The sequence below is a fragment of the Leptopilina heterotoma genome, unplaced genomic scaffold, assembly GCF_015476425.1.
Source record: "Leptopilina heterotoma isolate Lh14 unplaced genomic scaffold, ASM1547642v1 Lhet_46, whole genome shotgun sequence".
In the NCBI taxonomy this organism is placed as follows: domain Eukaryota; kingdom Metazoa; phylum Arthropoda; class Insecta; order Hymenoptera; family Figitidae; genus Leptopilina; species Leptopilina heterotoma.
Window position 1 is genome coordinate 1134082 of NW_025111092.1, and position 24685 is coordinate 1158766.

The 24685-nt window shown below is 23.4% G+C and overlaps 1 protein-coding gene across 7 annotated transcripts in view; it reads left to right on the forward strand.

Moving 5' to 3' along the window:
• The window catches only part of LOC122507326 (whirlin), a 240588-nt gene that overhangs the window by 50574 nt on the left and 165329 nt on the right, over window positions 1-24685 (forward strand). For 6 of the 7 annotated variants that reach the window (XM_043619982.1, XM_043619986.1, XM_043619987.1 and 3 more), the window contains exons 2-4: window positions 480-832; window positions 7096-7376; window positions 12751-12762. In XM_043619982.1, coding sequence (XP_043475917.1) covers window positions 513-832; window positions 7096-7376; window positions 12751-12762 — 613 coding nt within the window. In that variant the 5' untranslated portion in view covers window positions 480-512. The remainder of the gene's footprint in view (window positions 1-479; window positions 833-7095; window positions 7377-12750; window positions 12763-24685) is intronic. The other variant, XM_043619985.1, reaches the window with a different exon arrangement.

Below are 24685 nucleotides of genomic sequence, written 5' to 3' on the forward strand. Positions count from 1 at the left end.
ACTTTTTGCTATAAAAATAAACGTCTCTGGAATACGTTTACACTGCGCTCGCACAAGGCAACTTTTCAATAAAGTGGCACACATGTTAAGATTGATTTAAAATAATAAATTGAAGCAAGTCTCATAAAAATTTTGCAATACAACTAATAAATCAAAAACGAGGCATAAAAATATTGATTGAGAAGTGCGGCGAGGGCACATTTTTTCTCTGCAAGGCTCTCGAAGATAAAATATTACATATCGAGAGCATTATTGAGAAGTGCTTGCCTCGCTCTCTTTCTTGTCGAGTCAGAGCGTAAATAGCTGTCACGTAACTGGACTTGTGACCTCACTTGAGCCCAAAGAGTATCAGTTATCAATAAAAATTGTTCTCTATTATACATTCCTATTCTTTCTGTTTCTGCACATCATCTAAAAGACGTGAGTGTAAATTTGGTATTCTCATCTTTTCACTAAAGTAGGACAAATTTTCTTTGCAGGTGTGAGTGTGAGTGACCGAAAGAGCATCAGGCATGGCAAGCAGTACGGAGGATTACGGATCGGAGTTACAGGAGTTGCAGTGGGGTAGAAGCACTGGTTCCCACTACTTACGTAATGGTTCTCATTTTATGAGAAGTGGGACCAGCGGTTGTTACGAGGCCGAGGACTTGGAACCGACGAGTAGACATCACACCAGCCAACATCGAGGATACTATAGTCCACCTGGAACGAGCTATACAATTGTTGAAAGGCCACCCAGTGCCCCCCAACATCATTCCTCTCATACCACCCCTTATCGGCATCGTGGACATGCTTCGGGAACAGGACCCATTTCGCCTGAACAAGTCATTAGGTAAACTATAATTAAGCCGCTATTTATCAATGCTCGGCGATTTTAGAATTCTAAAAGATTATCAAGAATGTGTGGAAACTTTATTTTATTGCTTTTTCTTTCATTTTTATTTTGCCTACTTTTTTTACTTTTTTTTCTTCTTCGAGAAAGAACTTGGATTTTAATTATGCAAATTTTTTCAAGGATTATTACATTTAAAACAGTCAATTTTATTAGTGACGAGAGAAATATTCTGAAATTCAAGATCCTTGATGTCTAAATATTTTATTATAATTTTATTTTTTTTTTTTAATAATTTCGTCTATTTATGAATTTTTAAACTTTTAAATTTTGGAAATATTTCTTGGCACTTTTGTAACCCAATCTTCTGTTTATTTTATCTCTTGTTGATTTTTGTTTACTGCTTATTATTTATCAGGGCTCGAACTAGGTCAGTAAATTTACTTCAAAGTCCGTAAAAGTCAGTTTTTTTGTAAAAAGGTCCGTAAAGTCCGTAATTTGATTGAGAAAAGACGAAAATTTCGTAAATTCAACGATATAGTTTGGAAAATTTTAGAGAAATTACAAATGATTGCAGAAATTCAATTATTTTCAAAATAATTCGCAGAAATTCAACTATGTTCAAAAATTTTTTTAAATTCTCTTCAAAATTTCAATTATTCTTAGACATAATTAAATTCTTCTCAAAATTCAATTATTATTTCAAAAATTTTAGGTAAAATTTCAATTATTTTCGAAAAAAATAATATTTTTACAAGGATACAATTATTTTCGTAAAAAATAAAATAAATAAATAAAAATTCTTTGCAGAAATTCAACTATATTCAAAAATTTTAAAAAGTTCTCTTCAAAATTTTAATTACCTTTAGAAATAATTAAATTCTTCTCCAAAATTCAACTATTATTTCAAAAATTTTAATAAAATTCAAAAAATTTAAATTATTTTACGAAAATTTTCTTCAATTCGATGATTTTTAATACCTGCTATTATAATAAAATTTTCCAAAAGAATTCAATTATTTAAAAAAAATTTAATAAAATTCTACGCAAACCTTTAATTATTTTCATAAAATAAAAAAAAATTCACATGAATTTAATTATTTACAAATTTTTTATAAATATATTAGCAACCATTTAATTATTTTCACAAATAATAATATTTTTACAGGGATTCAATTATTATTTTCGAAAAAAATAAAATTCTTTTTAGAAAATCAATTATTTTCATAAATAATAAAACTCATTGCAGAATTTTAATTATATTTTCAATACAATATTAATCGAATTCCTCGAAAAATGTAGTAATTATTTTTAAAAATTATATTGAAATTCGTTTAAAAGAATTCAATTATTTAAAAATTTATTCATAACATTCTTTATGAGAATCAAATTGTGAGAAACATGCAATTATTCATTAAATTGATTTTTTTGTATTTAAATAATTGAATTCTAGTAAAATTTTCTAATAAAAATTGATTCAAAAATATATTTCAATTTAAATTTTAGATTATAATTAAATATTAAAAGCATTAGAGCGTTAATTTTTAAAAATAATTGAATTTTGAAAAGGTTTTAAATTAAAATCTTTAAAAATCTGAATTTTTCATATTATAAACTAACAATTTTGTGGAATTTATCTTTTTGAAAAAGTTTTATTGCAGATTTTTTAAAAATTATTTGAAGTTTTTATTTTTAATATATATATATATATATATATATATATATATATATATATATACCTATTTAATTGAAGAATTTACGAATAATTTAAATTTTGTAAAATTTAATTGTAAACAAATGAATTTGGAAATTCTTAAAGAACTTTTTCAAAAATTATTAAAAATAATGCATTTATAGAAAATTTTTAGTTAAAAACACAAAAAAAAATTAATTTTAGAAAAGTTACAATTTATTGCAGAAATTCAATTATTTTTAATACAATTTTAATAGAATTTCTCGAAAAATGTAATTATTCTTGAAAATTTTATTAAAATTTGCCAAAAGAATTCAATTCTTTAAAAATTTGTTGATAAAATTCTTCCCAGGTGCGAATTTTGGTCGGCCGCCAGAGTTGGCAGGTCGGGCCCAGGTCGGCCCATCTATGGCTGCCAATAGGTCGGCAGCCAAAGTCGGGCCGACTTTGGTTACTGTTTCCACCCAAGGTTGGGCCGACTATGGGTGCCAGAGTTTAGAGAACCTAATTTTAGTTGGTCGGGCCGACTCTGGCCTGAGTCGGGCCGATGGTCGGTAAAACTATGGCAGCCAGAGTGAAAAAAACCTAATTTCTGTTGGTCGGGCCGACTCTGGCCTGAGTCGGGCCGATGGTCGGTAAAACTATGGCAGCCAGAGTGTAAAAAACCTAATTTCTGTTGGTCGGGCCGACTCTGGCCACGGTTGGCCCGACCATCTTAAAAAACATTTCTATACTGCCATGGTAGAAATTAAAAGTTTTTGTGTTAATTATTTTAGCTAAAATGGATTAAACAAAAACTAATAAACGTTATCTGATTTATTAATCGTTATGAATTACAAATTTCTTTTTTTAAATTGCAGCTTATAAATTCATTTTTGTTCTTAGGCTTTCATGTAAGCGTAGCGTAATGGTTAGCGTGTTAGACTTCGGTGCGTTAGGTTGCGAGTTCGATCCCTGCGAGCGTTAGAAATTTTAATTTGTATTTATGTATAAGATTGCGTCTAGTGTTAAGATGAATGCGATAAATAAATAAATAAATAATGAATATTAAGATATCACTTAATATCTGTTAATTGTAAAGTTAATAATTTTTTGCAAACGGTCGGCCGACTATTGGCTGCCAAGGTCGGCACGACCATGGTTGCCAAAATGAAGCCGACCTTCTTTCTCATGGTCGGGAAAACTTTGGCACCCCTGGTCGGCCCAACTTTGGCAGCCATAGTCGGCCCGACCATGTCAGCCACTGGACGGCGGGTGTTACAATTCGCTAGTTCGGCCGACCTTTGGCTGCCAAGGTCGGCACGACCATGGTTGCCAAAATGAAGCCGACCTTCTTTCTCATGGTCGGGAAAACTTTGGCACCCCTGGTCGGCCCGACTTTGGCAACCATGGTCGGCCCGACCATGTTAGCCACTGGACGGCGGGTGTTACAATTCACTAGTTCGGCCGACCTTTGGCTGCCAAGGTCGGCACGACTATCCACTTGGTCGGCGCGACCATGGCCCGACCAACTTTTCGCACCTGGGTTTATAGGATTCAATTCAAATCCTAGTAGAATTTTCTAATAAAAATTGATTTAAAAATGAATTTCAGTTGAAATCTTAGATAATAATTGAATACTAAAAGCAATATAGCCTGAACTTTTAAAAATAATTAAATTTTGAAATTAATTTTTTTGAAAAAGTTTAATTTAATTTTTTTTATTTAGTTTGAGTCCTGTTATTTATTTATATTTCGTTTATTTCTTATATTCCCCTCTTCTTTCTTTCTATTTAATTATTTCTTTTTAATTATTATTTTTATTCCTTAATTCTTCTATTTATTTCTTTTCAATTATTTTTTCTATTTTCTACTTATTTATTTCTAAAATTTCTTATTTTTGTATTTATATTTCTTTTTAATTATTTTTTCTATTTGCGATTTATTGGTTCCTTCATTTTTTCTCCTATTTCAATTATTTATTCCGTTTTCTATTTATTTGTTTATTTATTATTTCTTCTATTTTCTATTTACTTATTTATTTATTCATTTTATCTATTTATTTCTTTTCAATTACTCTTTCTATTCGTAATTCATTTATTTTCTCTATTATTTATTTAACATTCTATTTGGTTATTTTTTATTAAATTGATTTTTACCGTGAAAAAGTCTATTACCGCCAGGATTTGAACCCTCGAATTTCGGAACACGAATCGAGAGTGCTAACCATTAGCCCATGAGTCTCTATTCTTCTACTATATTTTTTTTCTTGTTCTTCAATTTTTTAAAGAAAAACTTATTCTAAAATACCAAAAAAATGTAGGTATTTATTTTTTTCACTCTTATGGATTATATTTTTAATAGTTATTTTGTTTCGCATTTTGAGAAGTTATTTATTGCTTGAAAAAATTATTTTTAATAATTGTAAAAATTGTTTTTTGTTCCTGGTTTTTATTTTATTTTTTCATTTTTTCTTTTAATATAAATAGTAATTCTGAGTTTTAAATAAAAAGAAAGTTTCATTTTTGAAAAAGTCCCGTATGCTTTGAAATTGATTTAAATAAATAAAATAAATAATAAGAATAATAAAAGTTTTTGATTTACTTTTCTGATCAGTAGAAAAAAATATTTTGAAAATATAATATATTACTTGGTATTATTTTATATATGAAAGAAAGAACATAAACTACGAAGAATAAAAAAATTGTGGTAAAAAAAAGTTAGAGAAATCAGATTTATTTTCCTTTTCCCTGTTTACATCCTGGAAGCTCTCAATGCACTCAGACTGAAGTCACAAAGGGACAAGGATGACGGGAAAAGAAATATTACATTCTATATATATATATATATATATATATATATATATATATATATATATATATATATATATATATATACACCAAGAAACGAATGTCAATAAAAAAAAAGTCAACGAACATAAGATTCGTTCTTTTAATTCTGTTTTATTTTGCACCATTTGCTTAGACAATTTTCACATTTTAGTATAGACACTATGAGCCTGTTTACACCGCGTCGCATAAATGTATTCCTCCGCGCGCATAAACGTATATTCCTCCAGGAGAATAAACTCGCGTCTGCGCAAAGTGCTTCCCAGCGGTTTCCAACTCTTCACAACACAGCTGGGAAGCACTTTGCGCAGACGCGAGTTTATTCTCCTGGAGGAATATACGTTTATGCGCGCGGAGGAATACATTTATGCGACGCGGTGTAAACAGGCTCTATAACATAAAACGAAACAGGAAGAACCTGTTTTCAATTTGGTTTTTTTAGATTTAAGAAAAAAAAAACATTTATACGTTTATCTTTAAATAGAAACATTTTTTTCCATTTCTATTTTTTTTCGAAGCGATATGTAAAAAAAATGAATTTTTTTTTAAATTAAGGGGAGTTTCCACTGAATTTTAGGTTTTTTTCATATCATATTTTATAGTAAAAAGAATATTTATTACAAAATTTTATGTAGGTAATAAAATACAAGTCTTAAAGTACTCGAAAAAAAAATTTTTTTTTGATTACTTTAATAATTGCATTTTATTATAAAAAAATGTTAAGTAATAAATATTTTTTTACTATAGAAAAAAATCTCTGAAAGAAATCTTAAATTCAGTTGAACCTCCCCTTAATTTCTAAAATCTTTTTAGTTTTTTTTAAAGCATAATAAGAAAAAGATTCCAAAAAAGAGAAATAAATATTTTTTTAAATTTAATTTCTCAAAATTTAGAGGAATTTAAATTTAAAAAAATTTATAATTTCAAAAAACTTTTTGAATTTTATTCTTTTTATTTTCTTATTTGTCATAACAATTTTTAAAATTAATAAATATTAACGTAAAAATAGTTTCAAACAAACTTTCCTATATTGGAAAAATAAGAGATAGTTACTTAATTAACATTATTCTTAAGAAAAAAAAAAAATTTCAAAAATATTCTCATTTCAAGGAATTTAAGATAAAGAAGAAATATTGTTATATTTTCTACATTCCTTGAAATGAGTTCACTCTTCTTGGAGTGGAATTTATTCCACTTCAATAAGAGCGACAAATTCGCTCTAAAAGAGTGAAAATTAATTCGATTTGAAGGTAAATTAATTATTTTTTATGAGTTCGTTTTATTTTTTGTGTAAAAATAAGTTAATTAGATTTTCATTCCTCTTTTAAAATAAAAAAAAAATCTACTCAATCGAAATCTGCATTTTCACTCTTTTAGAGCATTTATCCATTTTGATTGAAGTGGCTCAATTTTCAGAGTATGATTGAGTGAAATTCTTTTTCGTTTCTAATGTAAAAAGTAAAAATTAATTAGAATCAATAAAATATAATGCAGTAAAAATTTTCTGTTTTATCATATTTATAAACAATTGGGAAAAATATATATAATTAACGAAAAAATATGAATAAGAAATTAATTAAATTTGTTTATTTATTACTATTTCGTGCTGATTGATATTCTAAATATTCGCTCTTGAAATTAAAAAATTACCTTTTTGAAATTCACTCTTCATTTTTGCCTCGTGAAAATTGAGTCCCTTCAGTCAAAAAGCAAAAGAAATGATTTGAAAAAATTGCTTCCAGACTCTTTGGCGGCAATGGACTCTCTTCCGATAGACGAAAAGGTGATAAAAGAACGCCAGCATCGAGTCCAGCGAGTGTGTCAGCACTCAGGAGTTCATCCTCGTCGTCTCAGCAGCAACAGCAGCAACAACAGCAGCAAAATGCTCAAAGTCCTCAAACTCCCCCAGGACCACAGGCTCTAAGTTTACAGGAGCTCACTGTAAGAACAGTGACAATGACACGTGAACCTCCAGAATCACATCACGGTTTTGGAATATGTGTTAAAGGTGGAAAAGACGCCGGTAAGTCCTTTGAAATATTCAATTTTCTTTTTTCACATTTTCTTTACAATATTTTAACAAAAAAAGCAGCTTAGAAGTGTCTTTGAGATAATGTGTATTTATTTATATTTAAAGAGAAAATCGGTTTTTTATTATTTGAGTATAATTACATGTGTTCTGATTAAGTCGAAACATTAGGATGTTTAGGGACATTGTTATATTCAGATTCGTATAATAATTCAGGGTTGCCACGTAACCTGGAAACCTGGAAATGTCAGGGAATTTTTTTGATCGAAATCCTAAAAAATTGTTATTTTCTAAAGTTTATTCTTGAAATCTAATTTTACATAAATATTTCAAAATTAATTAAATTTTAAAAAAGTTGCGTTTACAATTTTCATAAGTACAGATGAATTTCAAAAGATTTTAATTCAGGGTTGGCACGCTTTTATTAATAATTTCTGAAAAATTTCTTTTAACATTTTCAAATCCTTTTGTTTACAATTGAATTTTACGAAATTTCATCGATTATTCAGGTATTCGGAAATTCTTCAATCAAATATATATTAGAAAATAAAAACTTTAAGGGTATTTGAACCATTATGACGTCACAATTTTAGAACACGTGCTTTGCACAAATTGTGACGTCATAATGGTTCAAATGCCCTTAAATAACTTCAAAAAAATTCAATTCAACTTTTAGAAAAAAATTAAATCTACACAATTTTAAGTTAAAAGTATGAAAAATTCAAAAATTCAAAGATTATAATTCTGCTGTCCAAATTAAAAACCTAGTAACTGCTTTTTTCATATGGTCGAAGTTCACTTAGATTTATAAACAAAACACGACCTTACGAAAAAAGTGGTTACTAGGTTTTAACTTTGTACAGCAGAATTTGAGACCTGCCTTTCAAAACTCAATTATTATCTAAAGTTTCAACTGAAATTCATATTTCAATTAATTATTATTAGAATATTCTACGACAATTCAATTGTTCAAATACAAAAAAAAATAATTTATTGAAGAATTGAATGTTTTTTAAAATTCAACTCTCCTTTAAAGAATTTTATCAACAAATTTTTAAATAGGTAATTAAAATTCTTTTGACGAATGTCAATCAAATTTTTAAGAATAATTTCATTTTTCGAGAAATTAGATTGAAAATGTATTAAAAATAATTGAATCACTGTGAAAAATTTGATTAAATTGAGAAAAGTTTTTGACAATAATTGAAATTTTGTCAAGAATTTTATTAAAATTTTGTTAAATAATTGAAATATTGCCAAGAATTTTATTAAAATTTTTGAAAATAATTGAATTTTAGAGAAAAATTTCAATATTTTTGTAAAAATAATTGAAATTTAGACTATAAATTTGTTTAAATTTTTGACCATAATTGAATTTCTAATAAGAATTTTATTACTTTTTAAAATAATTGAATTCTTGAGACGAATTTTTTAATAATATTTCTTTTTAAATGTACCTAATTATTTTTAAATTTTTAATACAAAAATAAATAATTTATTGAATAATTGAATGTTTCTCAAAATTGAATTCTCATAAAGAATTTTATTAACAAATTTGCAAATAATTGCATTATTTTGACGAAAAATAATTGACGAGAATAAATGAAATTCTGCAAAGAGTTTTATTATCTACGAAAATAATAATTTAATCCCTGTAAAAAAATTGTATTACATAATTATAAAAATAATTGAATCTCTGTAAACATAAATTGAATATTTTTGAAAATAATAGAATTATTGCGAAGAAATTTATAAAAAATTTTTAAAATAATTCATTTCTTTTGGAAAATTTTATTAAAATAGGTAGTAGATATTGAAAATCATTGACTGGAGGAGAATTTTTGAAAAAAAATTGAATTTGTTAAAAAGAATTTCATTAAAATTTTTGAAAATAATTGAATTTTGGTGATAAATTTTAATATTTATAAAGATAATTGAAATTTTGACGATAAATTTTTTTAACTTTTGACCATAATTGAATTTCTGCGAAGAATTTTATTACTTTTGAAAATAATTGAATTTATTTGATGAATTTTAATATAATTTTTCAATGATTTTTAATCAATCTACTACTTTAATAAAATTTTTCAAAAGAATTCAATTATTTAAAAAAAAATTTGTTAATTCTACGCAAACATTTCATTATTTTCATAAATAATCAAACTTATCTCAGACTTTCAATTACTTTTAATACAATTTTAATGAAATTCCACGAAAAATGAAATTATTCTTAAAAATTTTATTAAATTTCATCAAAGAAATTCAATTATTTAAAAAGACATTTTAATAAAGTTCGTCTCAAGAATTCAATTATTTTCAAAAGTAATATAATTCTTCGCAGAAATTTAATTGTGTTCAACAATTTACAAAAATTCTCGTCAAAATTTCAATAATCTTTATAAATTTTTCTCCGAAATTCAAATATTTTCAAAAACTTTAATAAAATTCTTGGCAAAATGTCAATTATTTTCAAAAACTCTTATTAAAAAAAAAAGTTTCAAAAACTCTTTTCTCTGTGGAGAAATTCAATTATTTTTTAATAAAATTTTAATCAAATTTCCTAAAAATAAACTTATTCTTAAAAATTTTATTAAAATTTTTCAAGAGAATTCAATTATTTAAAAATTTGTTGATAAAAGTCTTTAAAAAAATTCAATTTTAAGAAACATTCAATTATTTAATAAAATATTTATTTTTGTATTTAAATAATTGAATTTTGAAAATGTCTTAAATTAAAATCTTTTAGAAAATTTGAACTTTTCATACTTTTAATTAACAATTCTGTAGAATTTATTTTTTAAAAAAGTTTAATTAAATTTTTCTTTAATTCTTGAAGTTTTTATTTTCTAATATATATTTAATTGAAGAATGTCAGAATAATCAAAATTACGTAAAAATTAATATTGAAAATAATTGAATATTTACGAAGAATTTTATCATTTTTAAAAATAATTGAATTCTTGCTGAGAATTTTATCAATTTTGAAAATAATTGAATTCTTGCGAAGAATTTTGTCAGTTTTAAAAATAATTGAATTATTTCGAAGAATTTTATTTAAATTTTTTGAGAATAATTTAATTCCTGGGTATGATTTTATTATCTATAAAAATAATTAAATTCTTGACAAGATTTTTAAGGAAATTTTGAATTAATTTTTCTCGAAAAGTTTAATGGATTTTTTTTTTTAATTATTTAAAGTTTTTAATTTTTAATTTATTTAATTGAAGAATGTCAGAATAATCGAAAGTTTAGGTAAAATTGAATTGTAAACAAATGGATTTAAAAATTCTCAAAAAAGAACTTTTTCAAAAATTATTTTAAAAAATTGTTTTAAAAAAGAATTTTAGTTTAAAATTCTAGAAATGAATAATTGAATTGAAATGAAAATAATTTTGAAGAAATTACAGTAACAATATTTTTACAATATAAAATAATGATAGAATTTAAAATTTTTGGCAACCCTGTAATTATTTTGACAAAAATTAAGGGTTTTTAATTTTTTTATACAGAGAACTTTAAAGCATTTTTTGTGTACTTTTCAATACCAAAAATCTTTCTTTGAAAAAACAGATACAATTTTTTTTTTTTTTGAGAAAATCTTAGGTTTCCAATGAAAATGTCAAAAAAATTAAAAATTTTAGAGAAAGTTTATAAATAGAAAATAAATAAAAATAGACAAATAAGAAGTAAAATAAATATCTGCATTGAAAAAAATAAGAAATTGAACAAATATAAATAAATAGCAAATATAAGTTATAAATATTTTTGTCATTCAAAAAATTACACAAGCAATGCTTTAAAACTGATTATTTCTATAACTGCAATCCCGATAATTTATACAATTTATTTTCAAGAGAGTTAACATTTTAGAATTGTATTAATTTTATATAAAACAGCTAGCAATTTAATCAGAGTTTCATCCAATTAGAGAAAATTAAAATTTCCACTCGATCGTTTCACGTGGAATTACTCGAATACTCTACTTAAATTTTACATAGAAAAAAAACTATAAAGTAACTTTTATCATACTTTTATAGTAAAACCTATAAACTATTTTAAATTTCTTGGAATTATTTCTCAAAGTTTACACTATTTTCGGAATAAGTAAATTTTACTATAATTTTTGCTAAATTTACTCTTCCGAAAATAGAAAAAAAATGTCAAATATGAACAGAAATTCTTGATAGTTGAGATTTTACCATATAAATAGTAAAAGTTAATTTATTCCTTTTTTTATGAGGAATTTTTGAAAATAACCGAATTTCCCTTTAATGATAAAAATTAATATTTTGTCAGATATTCTAAAAGAATAAAAAAAAAAATTAAAATGTTTGCACTACATTTCTAAGTAAAGAACTCGCAAATAATTAATTTAATAGTTTTTAATTTTCAATTTAAAATAGTTTTTAATTAAATAAAGCGAGTTCACCTCTCTTTTGTCGAAAATTGAATTAATTTTTAATTCAAAAAGAAAAACATTTTAAAATGAAAAAGGAAATGGAATTCAGAATTTGAAAAGCGTAATTAAAGAACTTTTGAAAAACATTTCTAATTTCATTTTAAAAACAAATATGTCATAAACAGATAAATCTAAGTTAATGCTGCAGTTTTTAAATTCTATCTGATTTCACTTTCTCGACAAAGTTTTTAATATAAATTATAAAGTTTAACAAATTCTCTATTATTATAATAATAAAAGGAATAAAGGAAGCTTTTAATTCTAGTAATAATAAGAAAAAAAAGTCGAGGAAGGGAAATTTTTTATCATTCTTATCATTTTATTATATAAAATAATATATTCAAGGATCTTCTCGAAAAAGAAATTAAATTGCTTTTATAACAATATTTATTCTGTTCAATGAAAATTACTTCCAGAAGAATTTTTTTTTTAATTAAAATTTTCAATTTTCTCTACTTTCAACTTTCATTTTACTTTTATTTCAAAAAATTAGAATAAAATCGTTTGAGATTCTAAAATTTTCATCAACTTTTCTGAACATTTCAATCAATTTTGATTATAATTTTAAATAGTTTTTTAAATCAAACTTTTACCATACTTTTAATAAAAATTAACAATGAAAATAAAAATTTATTAAAAATTATTATTTATATTCAGTTAGTAAATTATTATTATTAACTGATTTTTCCCATTAAAATTTTTATTTTTTTCGTGACATGATGCTTTTTATTAATAATTTTTCTGAAAAAAAATTTCAAAAGAATTGTAAAAACAAAAATATTTTAAAATTATGAATTCAAAATGTTTTGGTGAATTTTTCTTTTTTTCGAGAAGATCATCAATTTTATTGAAATGAGTGAGAGCAAGTTAGTGACTGCGGTGTATTTCTTGTTTGTTCCGCTGTACCAGATGCGCAGTCAGGTAACCAGCGTAGTGTCGCAAAACAATACAACAACAAAAAAAAAGGATTAAAAATTCAGTAAAACCACCGACAAACGAAATTTAATCTATAACAGAATGAAAACAAAAATCCAAAAAAAGAATTTTATTTCATAAATTCATTAATTTAATCACAATAGAATCAATGACAAAATAGAAACAAATTTTTTAAATTGATTAAATTTATTTATTTATAAATTTAATCAATAACAGAATGCATAATAACTGCGTTATGCATTGTTAAACAATTGTTAATAAAAAAGATTTCTATAATAAATCATTTAAAGTAAACAATATTTTTTCCATTAAATTAAAAACTTCTGAATGAAGATTTTTTAAAGTCGGTGGTTTTCATTCTTTTTATTTTTCTTCTACTTCTCAATGTCGCATGAAAATTACACGCAGAATCTCCTCGATTCGAGAACTGGAGAGATAAAGTGTTTTAAAATAATACTATTCCAATAATTATTCTTTTCAAAGTCACGCAAGCAAGTTTCATAGTTTATTAAATCACTTCTTAATTTTAAATTGCATAAGTATAAAGCATTTTCTTCTTCTTTTATAACTCTCTTCTCTCTATTTTTTATATAAATATTGTATATATTTTTTATCCTTAACAAATTTTTTAAAACTTCTTAGGCAATTTTTTAATTTAAAATTATTTTTAAAAATTTAATTTTTTTAATGTATTAGCTAATTATTTTCAATTTAGTGTAGTGATGATACAAAACGGGTAAAGTACGAATATATATAGGTGGTCTTTGTTACACTAAACAAAATTTTTTTGGATCACATAAAATTTAATTATTGATCAAATCAAAAGTGATTTACGTTTTATTCTATTATCTGTTAAATCTATATTTGAACTAAATAAATATTTAAATCATCTAAATGCATTATTTATTAGGGTTTCGTGGACAAGGGCCGAAACTTAACTTAAATTTCAAATAATATGAACATTATTTGTCATAAATTTCATTGCACACAAAATCCATTTGACATAAATATCATTTGTTATAAAATTCATTTAACACAAATTTTATGTTACATAAAACTAATATAACATAATTCCCATTTGACATAATAATTTAACATAAATTTCTTTTGAAATAAAATTCATTTAACGTATACATTTTATTTGTTATAAAATTCATTTGACATCAATTTCATTTGGCACAAAAGTCATTTAACATAATTCTCATTTGACATAAAATTCTATAACAAAATTCTCATTTGACATCAAATTCACTTGACATAAATTTCATTTGACTATATCATTTAACATACTTCTCATTTAACATAAAATTCACTTGATATAAATTTCATTTGTCATAAATGCCATTTAACGTAATTCTTATTTGACATAAAATTCACTTAACATAAATTTAATTTGACAAATAAGTCATTTATCATGTTTCTCATTTCACATAAAATTTACTTGACACAAATTTCATTTGACATAAAAGTCATTCAACAAAATTCTCATTTTTTCATAAAATTCAGTTGACATATATTTCATTTTACATAAAGATCATTTGACATAAAAATGTAGGCGCGAATTTTAAAATTGACTATAATCACAATCTTTTTGTATAAAATAAATTTTATGTCAAATGAGAATTTTGTTGAATGACTTTTATCTTTTATGTCAAATGAAATTTATGTCAAATGACTTATGTCAAATGAGAATTATGTTAAATGTCTTTTATGTTAAATGAGAATTATATTAAATGAGATTTATACCAAATGAAATGTATGTTAAGTCAAATTTATGACTATATGTAATTTATTTTTTTTATCAAATGTATATTATGTCAAATGACATATTTTGATTTTTATGTAAAAAAAGTCATGTCAAGTGTATTTTTACCTTAAATGGAAATTATGCTAAATGAGTTTTATGTCAAATAAAATATACGTTGAATTAATTCTATGTCAAATTACATAATTATATGTTATATAAATTTTATGTCTAATGAAATATATGTCAAATGGATATCATATTAAATGCCATTTATGCAATATAAATATTGTATACCTATAATGAAATGTATGTCAAATGAATTTCAAATTAAATATTTTTTATACCACATAGACTTTATGTCAAATGAAATTTATGTTAAATGGTTTTATGTCAAATGATTATTATATGTCAAATAATATTTCGGGAGTAGTCATGCGTCTCGTAATTTACATCAAATTAAAATTATTTAAATAAAAAAATGATATAATTAAATCAAGCAAATAATGTTGCAACCAAGACTGGAAATTATGTAATTCAAACTTGAATCAAATAATTTTTAAAACACAGTAAAAAGTAAATCTTAATTTAAGAGCTGCCTTAAATTCAACACTGTCTGCTATAATATTAAAGGATACGAAAAACGTGCGTAAATTCAACATTGACTGTCTTAAAAATGTTGCATCTTAATTTAAGGCAGCTTTCGTGCCTTAACAGCATGTGACTGTTACAGAAATCAATGTTAATTTTTTCGACCATTTTTCTCTTAAAATATTAAATAAATTAAGCTAGTTTTTTGTGAATAACTCTGAAATATAATAAAGAAGAGCAGTGATGTGCAAAAGTTTTAATAATTCTAAAATAAATTATAAAAAATACTTTGAAATCGGAAAAGGCAAGAAATTGATTAAAAGTGATTTTGAGAACTGGTAATTTTAAAGTTATTTTTTAATAAATAATTTTAAAAATATTAAAACTTTTTCACATCACTGCCCTTCTTTATGATATTTTAGAGTTATTCACAAAAAACTAGCTTAATTTATTTAATATTTTAAGAGAAAAGTGGTCGAAAAAATTAACATTGATTTCTGTAACAGTCACAAGCTGTTAAAATAAGATTTTCTTTTTACTGTGAAGATGGCCCAATACATATCTTTCGTATTTTCATTCTCATTAATTGAATATTTATCAAAAGTAACTGTCCATTAAATAAAGTTAAGAATAAAGAAAAATTTGTGTTTTAAAAAATCAAAAAACTGCTTGAAAATATCAGTAATTATTGAATTTAGATACAATTTTCAAAATGTGTAAGAAATATCCGTACTTTACTCTATTTTTTATTCGTAAACTTAATATATCTTAAAAATTATCTACATATATTTCTGTAACGAAGGTAATTTGTCAACTCAGATTGCATTTAATCGTGCATCAAGCTTACCGCAAAATTACTGCAAGTTTACGTCAAACATGCGGCTAAAAATTTTATTTTATGCATAAAATGGTATTAACATATAATATTTTACTATATAATAAAATTATTTGTAGCAATCTTATACATTTGAATCTTGCAGCAATTGCCATGTGGGAACTAGTTAAAAATTGCAAAGAGAGATTAAAATTTAGTATCATCGCTGTTTTAATAAATTAATAATTGATTAAAGAAAGTACTGTACAACATTAAATGGGGGGCATTTTCTTTTTTGTGAAAAAAAAAGTGGAAAAGAAGAATTATTATTCATTAAGTATGAAACTAGAATTATAAAAAATGTGGTTTCTCTGGGAAAATGAGTTTTAAAGTCGTGTGTATAATGTAGATAAATGTTCGATGTACTTAAATTCCTAAAGTGTTCGGTGGAGATGATATAATTCTTAAATAACATTTGCTCCATTTCACACTTTTCCTTCCAGTTTCTTGATATAGTTTTTTAAAAAAAGAGGAGAAGCAATAGGAAGTTGAACCTAGTGTGTGCTCTCTTTTAAAATTTAATGCTCTAAAACCAGCTTCGGTTGCACCAAGTGTTCTTTATTTCTTCTATATACTTTGGCTTCTTTCCCTATACACGAACGTGAACTATTTCGAAATCTTGTTTGAATTATGCGTGACAGAAATTTTTCTTTCTCTTTTTTTTCTTTCTTATCCTCCTCTTTCAGGTGCGAAAATGAGAATGGACTGTTGCAAAAGTTACATTTTTATGTGCTTTTCATGTATTCGTTATATAGAAAATCTTTATAAATTATATTTTATATTTCTGCTTTCAGATTGATTGTCATAATAAATTTTTTTAATTTCACACTAAAATTAATTTCGCTCTTAATTTTGTTAATTTTAAAATTTAGTTAGGTATTAATTAATTGTTAATCACTATAGAGAAAATTAATTTTTGAAATTATTATTCACGAAATTAGTTTTATAATTTTATTATTAAAATAACTGTATCAGGTTGAAACAATAATCTTTTTTTTATTTTACTTTTTAACAGTTGAAATTGGTCATTAATTATTAGCATAAATAATGAAACAAAATATATTTGTATAATATACGGTATATAAAAAAATATTTATCTTTTTTATTTACTTATTTATATTGATAAAATACTATATTTTGATTATTTATAATTATTAATAACATTATAAATAATTTTAATATTTATTTGTTGGAATTTTTATTTATAAATTTTTTTATATGTTCTTGTATAGATTTAACTTTTCTATTTTCAAAACTTATAGTTTTTCACTTAAAAATAAAAGGTTAAATTTAATTATATATATTTGCATGAATTGTATAGGATATATTTTTAGTATTAGGAAAAAGGAACTATTTCTAATTATTAATAATAATCGATAAAAAAAATATTAAAATATCTTGAATGTGACAAGAGTAGATATAGAAATTAAAAGTAAGAAAATAAGTTAAAATTTAATTAGGACATTAAATTTAAAATAATAGTTAACAATTTAAATTTATTTTAAAAAAAATTTTAATTTATTAAAAAATGTAATTTATTCTAAAAAAAATTTTAATTTCCAAAAAACTTGACTTATTTAAAACGTAAATTAACATTTAATTAAATGTATAACTAATATTATTAAATAATAAATAATATTATTACGAAAATCGATGATATGGATTACCTACTTTCATTTCATTATTGAATAGTATTATTTATTTAACATATATGACTATAAATCATTGTTTATACACAATATATAATATTAATTGAATTGAATTATAATTAAATTCTATTTGAATTTTGAAAGAAATATTAAAATTTAATTTTATTTAAATTTAAATAGTTTTTAATTTCTTATTTTGTAATATTAAAAATGAAAGAATCAATTACATTTTTAAAAATAATTTTTTGCTTGTTTCTTCATTTATAAATTATAATTTTTGTGAATTTTAAATAGATTTATCACTTTATTGTAAATTTTTTTTTAATTCTGAATTGTAATATTTTTTGGAAATACTTTCAAAAATAATTAATATCTTAATTACAGATATCAGAGAAAATTAAATATTTATCTTTTATTTTATAGCTGTAATATTTATATTGAAATAATATATAGTAATAATATATTTATAATATTTTTATTATTATAAAATAATATTTATATTATTATTTATAATAGGTATGTTCTAGTGTTATTATAGGATTATATTTCTATAAAAATTATTTCACTAAATTTGAATTCGAATTCACTTTCGCGGTCTTTTCTTAACTTTCTGCGCTTGCGCAATGTACGACTGTTAATTTGACTCAAGTGGTAAGGCTACGTCAAAAAACCTACTACTTTTCTACCACATAAAATTTGTCACATCGTTTTGAACTAATTCATACAAATTTGACATGAAATCTATTACATTTTGTTGCAAGTAAGTAATTATCGTAATTGGTAAATGTATTTTTACTAGCAGTGTGAAGAATTTTTGGAAAATTCTGCAAGTTGACCCTGAAATCGTAAAAATTGTCACAAAATGATTTTTGAGGTTAGGTAAATCAATTTTTCTTTTCTGTAATACATATGTGTAATACATTTTAATTCACTTCACTTAATTTCTCAATCTGTATTATTTAAAAATGTTTTCTATTTTTACTCTTTTGATTATTGGATTATTGTAAGTAATCATTTTGAATAATTTTAATACGAATTTCCTGTCTAATCTTTTACATCTGCGCATGAGCAGATATTTCTTGTAGTTCGTGTTTTTTAGTCGTTGATTTGACTAGTTTATTCTTCATGAAAAAAAAGTGTCTCAGTTTGTTGCTCCTCGATTAATTTCATAATTGCACACAAAATCTTTAACATTTTGTTGCAAAAATGTGATAATTACAAAAAGTAACTGTACATTTAACAGTATTAGTGTGAATAATTTTTAAAGAAAATGACAAATTGACCATGTATTAGTAAAAATTGTCAGAAGATGAATTTTGAGGTTAGGTCATGTTAATTTTTCTATTATTAATTATTATTAATTATTAATTTTCTTACTTTCATTTAGTCAACAAAGTTATTTTATTAGGAATTATTTTTAAAGTTTGTTTAAAAACATTATCTTGATTATTTACCATTTTTGGCCAATTCTGCTAAATTTTTTTTCTTGTTATCAAATGTGTATTATTTACAATTTAGTCGTGTAAGTTTTGTAATGGAGAATGATTTAACTTTTTATTTCGGGTTAATCCCATATTTTATTTTTAAATGTAGAAAAACTCACTGTAATATCTGTAATTAACTTAAATATTAGGCTAACAAGATTAATTATCTTTTTTTTTCAGAAAATTTCATAGCTTATTTCTGAATGTTTTAAATTAATGCCATTTTAATTAAAACGAATGCTTAACGTTTATACAAACGGCACAATAAAAAGCTTCTTTGGCGAAAATAGGATTTGCAGCAAGAGCGGCTTTACTTGCTTTTTGCAATTACTACATCATATAATGAAGGGAGATCCTTTCATTAAAGGAATTTCGATGGATCCATCTTTGCTCCATTGTCCCTTATCATACACTATTCATTGTCCTTTCTCATTATCTCTTATTAACGCTTATCTTATCTTAATTATTGCCTTCATCCTTGAAGATTAATTAGGCATTATAATGTAATCCCTTCTTGCATTATTTGTCAGAATATAATCCATCGCTATCTATAAACGGTTTAAGCTCTAATTAAGTTAAATAAGCATCTTCCAAACATATATATATATTATTATATGTATATTTCACCTCAATTTATTTTGAAATATTTCTCTTCGAGACTAATAATTATTCTATACATTTTTTAAATTTAGCTTTTTGTTTATTAACTAATTTTATCTGAGTAATATTTATTTTTTAATTACTATTAGTAGGATTATTATTATCCTTATTATTTTCATTTTATTTTTATATTTTATCTATTTTTTATAAACTTTTTTATATTAATATTTTTAAATTAATTATTTTTATGGTAATATTTTCAGGGTTCGAACTAGGTTCGTAAATGCCGTAAAGGTCCGTTAATTTTCTTAAAGTCCGTAAAAGTAATTTTTTAAAAAAAAAGGTCCGTAAAGTCCGTAATTTGATTAAAAAAAAGACAAAAATTTTGTAAATTGTACGAGATATAATTTGGAGAATTTGAGAGAAATTACAAATGATTGCAGAAATTCAATTATTTTTAAAAGTAATAAAATTCTTCGAAAAAATTCAATTATGTTCAAAAATTTTTTTAAATTCGGAACAAAATTTCAATTATTTTTAGAAATAATGAAATTCTCCGAAATTCAATTATTTCCAAAAATTTGAATAACATTCTTGTCAAAATTTCAATTATTTGAAAAAAATTTCCTAAATTCAATGATATTCAATATCTACTATTTTTATAAAATTTTCGAGAAGAATTAATAAAATTATTTTTAGGAATTCAATTATTTTCTTAAATAATAAAACTCATTGCAGAATTCCAATTATTTTATTTTAATGCAATTTTAATCGAATTCCTCGAGAAATGTAATTATTCTTAAAAATTTTTAATTGAATTCTCGTAGAATTTTCTGATAAAAATTGATTTAAAAATAGATTTCAGTTAAAATTTTAGATAATAATTGAATATTAAAACCATTAGAGCGTGGATTTTGATCAATAATTGAATTTTGAATAGGCTTCAAATTAAAATATTTAAAAGTCTTAATTTTTCATATTTTTAGTTAACAATTCTGTGGAATTAATTTTTTTTGATATATATATATATATATATATATATATATATTTATATATATATATATATATATATATATATATATATATATATATATATATATATATTTATATTTATATATATATATTTAATTGAAGAATTTGCGAATAATTGAAATTTTGTAAAATTGAATTGTAAACAAATAAATTTGAAAATTCTCAAAGAACTTTTTCAAAAATTTATGTCAGTAATTTGTACGTATTTACGCAATGTTTCATTTTTGGTCCGTAAAGTCCGTATTTTTAAATAGTTTCACTGGTTCGAGCTCTGCATTTTTTTTACAATTTATTTTATTTTCATAATTTTATATAATGTATACGGAAAGAAATTTCATTTCAAAATTTAACAAACAGATTATTAAACTTTTAATTTAATGTTTGCTGCAAATTATTAATAGAATCACTAGTAAAATATCAGCGAAAAGAAAAGATGTATGTATTTTGTATTTTAATTTATATTTTATATTTTGTTGCAAAAATCCAGGCCTCGGATATTATAACTTCTCGAATTTTTTCTTCTATTTAAAAAAAATACGAATTTTTTCGACTTATTTTTAAAAATTTGCGACTTTTTCAAATTTCTTTTCAAATATTACAACAAAATACCACAATTTTAGTATAAAATGCAACTTATTTCAATTTTTATGGTTTGAAAAATAATTAGACAAATGTTTCAAAAATTATTTTTGAATAATTTTTCTAATTAATTTTTTGAAATGTACAAATTAAAATATTTTGAATAATTGAAAATTAACTTTTAAAAATTATATAAATATATTTTTGAAAAAAATAATTCTTAGAATTTTTTTTTCATTCCAATTTTTTGAAATTTAATTAATTAATTAATTAATTTTTTAATATTTTCAATTTCTACTTATTTCAAAAAATTCAAATGCATGCAAAAATAATATCGTTAAAATTTCTTACAATTATTAACATTTTAGAGAAAACAGTCATGTTGAAATATTTACATAATTAAAATTTGTCAAAAAATTGGTTTGGGGCCATTCAAGTATTACGTAAGCATATTTTTCAGGTTTTTAGACCCCCCCACCCCCATCGTAAGATTTTTTATATGCATTAGCGCCAATTTTTCTAATGGAAATAAGCAATAGCTAGAGACCCCGCCTCCCCTTAAATGCTTACGTAATACTTGAATGGTCCCTTTTTTAATTTATACAAATTATATTTTTCAAAAATTCAATTATTTAAAAAAAATTTTGTCAAATTTCAATTGAGGCCTTGGATCCAATAACTCGCCCGACGCTCGGAGGAACGCGCAACTGCCAGTCAGTGAGCAGTGAGCGCCTCTGGGCCACTCACTGCTACCCGACTGGTATTAGCGCGTGCCTTCGAGCGTCGGGCGAGTTATTGGATCCAAGGCCTCAATTATTTGGAAATTTGTCATTTGTATATTTATAATTGAAAAACTATTATCTTTTAAAAATGATTGAAATATATTTTTAAAAAATGTAATTTTAAGAATTTCTTTATTATAAATTTTTGAAAATACTAATAATCGACTAAAGGGGGGGGGGGTATAGTTAATTCGGTGAAAAAAACGCATGTTTTTAAGAATTTTTTTTGGCGATACGCAGAAAGTTAATTTATTTTATCGCTTTGCATATAATACTGCAACATTTGAACAATATTTTTCTAAATTTTAATTTAAAAATATTAAGAACTGAGCAAGATTCTAACATTTTCCTCAGGCGCCTCCAAAAATTTGCGGTGTTCACTCTAACTCGCAACAGAATCATCCAAAACAAAAAAATCAAAGTGCATTTGTTAAGGAGAAGTTTTTTGAGGTAACATCGGAAGCCATTATTTTTTTATTAAAAAATTACCAATTTTACAATAACAAATTAATCGATTTTTTACAGTGAAAATCGACTTTTTGGCTTTCAAGTGCTACGGAAAATCGAAAAGTAAAAAAACAAAAAAATCCCTTCCGATAATACCTCAAAAAACATCTCCTTTAACAAATGCATTTTGATTTTTTTGTTTTGGATGATTCTGTTGCGAGTTAGAGTGTACACCGCAAATCATTTTTTTTTGACGCGGCTGAGAAAAATCTCATTATCTCGCTCAATTTTTAATATTTTTAAATCAAAATTTAAAAAAATATTGTTCAAATGTTGCAATGTTATATGCAAAGTGATAAAATAAATTAACTTTCTGCGTATCGCTAAAAAAAAATTCTAAAAAACATGCGTTTTTTTCACCGAATTAACTATACCCCCCCCTAAAGCGACTTTTTTTGCACTTTAAAGTCGATCCGAGGCCTGAAAATCAAATAGCCCAAGTTTAATAATCTGCTTATTAAATTTTTTAATAAAATTTTTTCTTCGATCAGATTAAATAAAATTGTGAAAATAAAATAAATTGTAAAAAAATATTCAACATATAAAAATAATGATTTTAAAAATATTAATACGCATCGAATAGCCCAGGTTTAATAATCTGTTTATTAAATTTTAAAATAAAATGCCTTTTCGTTCATTGAATATGTGTGTGAAAAAGTCCTTTTCACTACGTTTTATTAAAATTAATATTAATACCTGATATTAAAAATTGATGATTTAAATTCTATCCTCCTTGTTCAGCTTTTTATTCATAATTTCTTGTTTGCTCGATATTTGCATTTATGGAAAAAAGTTTTAATTTCACATTTTGTATATTGCTGAAAGGAGAGATTTTTTTTTCAAATTGTGACTCAAGCTTTGGAAAATCTTGAATAGGTAGAGGATTGAAATGAGCTTTGGCCGTACGTGAGGTGAAGTAGACCTTTTCAGAAAATCACTACTGAAAGTTATTTGAATGTCGAAATTTTCAGTTAAATACCGTTCTGAATTGTAATTCATTTTGTCGAATTCTTATTTTTTTTTCTTTTAAAAGTTCTTATTAATATATAAATATAGTTAACAAAGATCATGAAGAAAAATAAATTTGCTTCTCTTGTAGAAAATTTGCAATTAAATAAGAAAATTTTTATGTTTGTGAATTTCAAATTTATTATGAAATTCAGTAATTTTATATTTTACATTAACTATTTTTTGATCTAAAGAGAAGAAATTGTGTATTTTAATATTACAATTTTTTGTCGTTTATCTATATATATTTTTTATATTAAATTTTGATATATTGATATTTTAATATTATTAATATGTTTTTATTTTAATAATTTGGTATCAATACTCCGATATTAATATTTTTATACTATTCTTAGAATCATTTTTTGTAATCTAAAATTTTTATACTAAAATTAATATTTTTAAATTATTTATTTCTATTTAATCCTTATTTACCACATGCTACTATATTACAAAGAAATTCAAGATCTAGTATAAATGTTTATAAAAATTACTGATTGTTATAAGAAGCAAAAACGAAAGTAAGGATTATAAATCTTTATAATTTTCTTTTCTTAATACGTAACACAATGTAATTATTCTGTAAGAAACGAAGAAAAAATACCAAGAGTGAGTGGTAAGCAAGGATTAATAGATTTTTTTAGAATTTATTTAATTTTATTAATTTTATTTTTTATATAATCTGAGTGTGTATGAGTGCAAAAAGCATGTTCATTATAAATCACATCACTATATAAAATTTTAACATCCCTTTATATATCACTTGCCTTTTTTTCGGCAACATTTTTTGCACGATAATAATTGTCATGTCAAATGATCATCTTATACTTCCCACACAAAGAAAAATAATTTACTAAGTTATTTTTTAAAAATAGAAAAATTTTAACTCTTTTCGCAATTAAATTGAAATTTAAATTCTTTATTGAAAATTGAATTACTACAATTCAAATTAAAAACTGTTCATTTATCGAAAATTTTACTAAATAAAAAATAATGTTATTTGGTAAAAATAAACAATAATCTGCTAATAATAATTGTTATAATCTCATTGCTAATAA